The sequence below is a fragment of the Cucurbita pepo genome, unplaced genomic scaffold (assembly GCF_002806865.2).
Source record: "Cucurbita pepo subsp. pepo cultivar mu-cu-16 unplaced genomic scaffold, ASM280686v2 Cp4.1_scaffold000794, whole genome shotgun sequence".
Classification (NCBI taxonomy): Eukaryota; Viridiplantae; Streptophyta; class Magnoliopsida; order Cucurbitales; family Cucurbitaceae; genus Cucurbita; species Cucurbita pepo.
In genome coordinates this window covers 57-2,320 of record NW_019647006.1, presented here as the reverse complement: position 1 = coordinate 2,320, position 2,264 = coordinate 57, and the positions used below count along the sequence as shown (strand labels likewise).

Genomic DNA, 2,264 nt, shown 5'->3' with positions numbered 1-2,264 from the left:
AATGTTTGATATTTAAATTTTATGAAATTTTAATTATTAATGTAACATGCACGGTGGATAAGTAGAATCTTTTAAATAATTTTAGAAAAGAACTATACGATAACTCAACCCAACTGAATCACGAGAGTTTAAATTGAATAATTTAAGAAACTTTCGGGTTATGATACAATTATTATTATTATTTTAGGGTTTTAAATGATATAATTAAAAGTTTTTTCCTTTGAAATTTTGCTAGTTTGAACACAAAATCTATTAATATCCACACACATAAGTCAAATGAATCAATTATATCTTAAAATAAAGTAAAGAATTTGTTTAATATATTTATTTTCTTTCTCCTTCTAGAAAACATTAAGACTTTAACTCATTTTTCTTAATTTTAAACTTTGATTATGATTTTAATTGTCCAATAGTAGCTTAATTAATTAGAAAATCTAGTAGTAAAGGAGGTGAAGTTGCTGAATAAATTACATCAAATCCGTCTCGATCCTGTCTTATTTATATAAGAATCATACATCGATTTATGTACAAAGAAAATGTAAAACCCTTCACATATCACCACGAGTTGTTAAGAAATGACATCCTCTACTGAACCTCTACGAGACCGACCATGGCGGCGGAGGAGTTTGGCTGTTCAAAGAAAAAAAAAAATCGTGTAATTTTGATATAATTTAAAGTACTTATGAAACGAGTGATTTTTATTCGTATTCACTTACTTTATCGCATGTTTCCAGTAAGAATTGGAAGTTTCGTCATCCATGATATCTACCCAGTTATTTTCTATGGCGGTTGGTATTTTCGAGCATTCGGGAGAAGCTGGAATCAAGTCGGGAAGTGAGTGTGGGCATTGACTCATGTCGTAAAAAGACTCCGCTCGATTGCAATCGTTTTCCAACGCTAACGTAGGAGTGGTTGTCGCGTAGTCGTCACATGATAGTGGTTCTTGTAGGGGTTGTATGTTACTTGGGAAGGTTTGAAAAGAAGATCCAATGGGGTGATTATAAGTTAGGAGGTCTGTGATTTGTTGTGTGTTGAAGAGGTTATTTGAAATGGCTAGAGAAGAAGGAGAGCTTAGAATTTGTAATACATTTTGGAGGAGGTGAGCTTTTGCTAGTTGAGTGGCTTGTGTGTGTAGCCTTGATGAACTGTCCCATGGAGCTGTGGAAAGAGAAAGCAAGTGATGAAGATTTGAGAAAGTGTTCGTATGATGATCGAACGGCGTTGGCATGTGGGTGACGGGATCGATACCCATTTGGAGAAGCTTCTTCTTCAAGTGAGTGTTCCAAAAATTCTTAATTTCGTTATCCGTTCGTCCCGGAAGATGACTAGCTATTATCGACCATCTGATTGCAAGAATTTACACTCCTTTTAGTGTTATTGTCAATAATTTTCTATAATCACAAACCAAAAACTTACTTGTTTCCTAGAGATGCATGAAGGCTGATGATAATTTGCTTTTCTTGATCAGAAAAGTTTCCTCTTTTGATATCAGGTCTAAGATAGTTCGTCCATCTTAATCTACAGCTCTTGCCACACCTATTCAAACCAGCAAGATTTGGAAGAGCTCTCCAGCTCCCATGGCCGTGTTTTTCAATATAATCCACTAATATTCGATCTTCCTCAGGCGTCCAAGGTCCCTTCTTTAAGCCGTTCTCGTCGAGCATCGACGCTCTCGACATCACGAGATGAGTTAACGGGATGGAAGAGAAGACGACGACGAAGAAGCTAAAGTTGGGAATGTCAAAAATGGCAAGAAAGTGGGTGTTTTTATAGGGTGAAGAAAAAGGTGGGTTTGACATTTAGAAGCTTTTGATTAATTTGATGATGGGATTTGTTTATCATTTGGGATAACTTCCAAACATGTCATTATGTATGACTTGTACAAAAGGGGTTGAATGTGAAATTATGTCTCTTTTTACATTAACTTTCTTCGATAATGTTTTTTTTTTCAAAATAAATAAATAAATAATAATAATAACTTTTGACATTTTCGTCCGTTTATTATTATCTAGGTGTAATCAACTAATCTAAGTGGTAAAACCAAACAAGTTTGGTCGCATTTAAGGTTCGATATAGCTAGTCAAAATATATAATTTAGTATGAACGTTTCAGAGATAGACAACAATCCGAATCAATTAATCTTTCCTCGATCAGTAGAAATATTCTTGTTTCAAAGAGAAGAAGATGGGCTAATCGCATTGGCAAAGAAATTTCCGAACAACCCTACAATTATTCGAGAGAGAGAGAGAGAGAGCCTGTTGTAG

The 2,264-nt window shown here is 34.6% G+C and overlaps 1 protein-coding gene across 1 annotated transcript; it reads right to left on the bottom strand.

Moving 5' to 3' along the window:
• Positions 1-572: 572 nt before the first annotated feature.
• On the bottom strand, positions 573-1,712 carry LOC111785869 (transcription factor MYB41-like). Its single transcript, XM_023666229.1, has 3 exons — positions 1,417-1,712; positions 717-1,343; positions 573-630 (listed from the first exon to the last, which is right to left on the bottom strand). The coding sequence occupies exons 1-3, from the start codon at positions 1,677-1,679 to the stop codon at positions 597-599; spliced, it is 924 nt and encodes a 307-aa protein (XP_023521997.1). The 5' UTR covers positions 1,680-1,712; the 3' UTR covers positions 573-596.
• Between the last annotated feature and the right edge of the window lie 552 nt (positions 1,713-2,264).

Excerpts from the sequence above, each read along its gene's own strand:
- LOC111785869 (XM_023666229.1), bottom strand. The coding sequence starts at position 1,679 with ATGTCGAGAGCGTCGATGCTCGACGAGAACGGCTTAAAGAAGGGACCT. Across the intron at positions 1,344-1,416 it reads CATGCATCTCTAGGAAACAA|ATGGTCGATAATAGCTAGTC; the intron begins GTAAGTTTTTGG and ends TCTTGCAATCAG. Across the intron at positions 631-716 it reads TACTGGAAACATGCGATAAA|CCAAACTCCTCCGCCGCCAT; the intron begins GTAAGTGAATAC and ends TTCTTTGAACAG.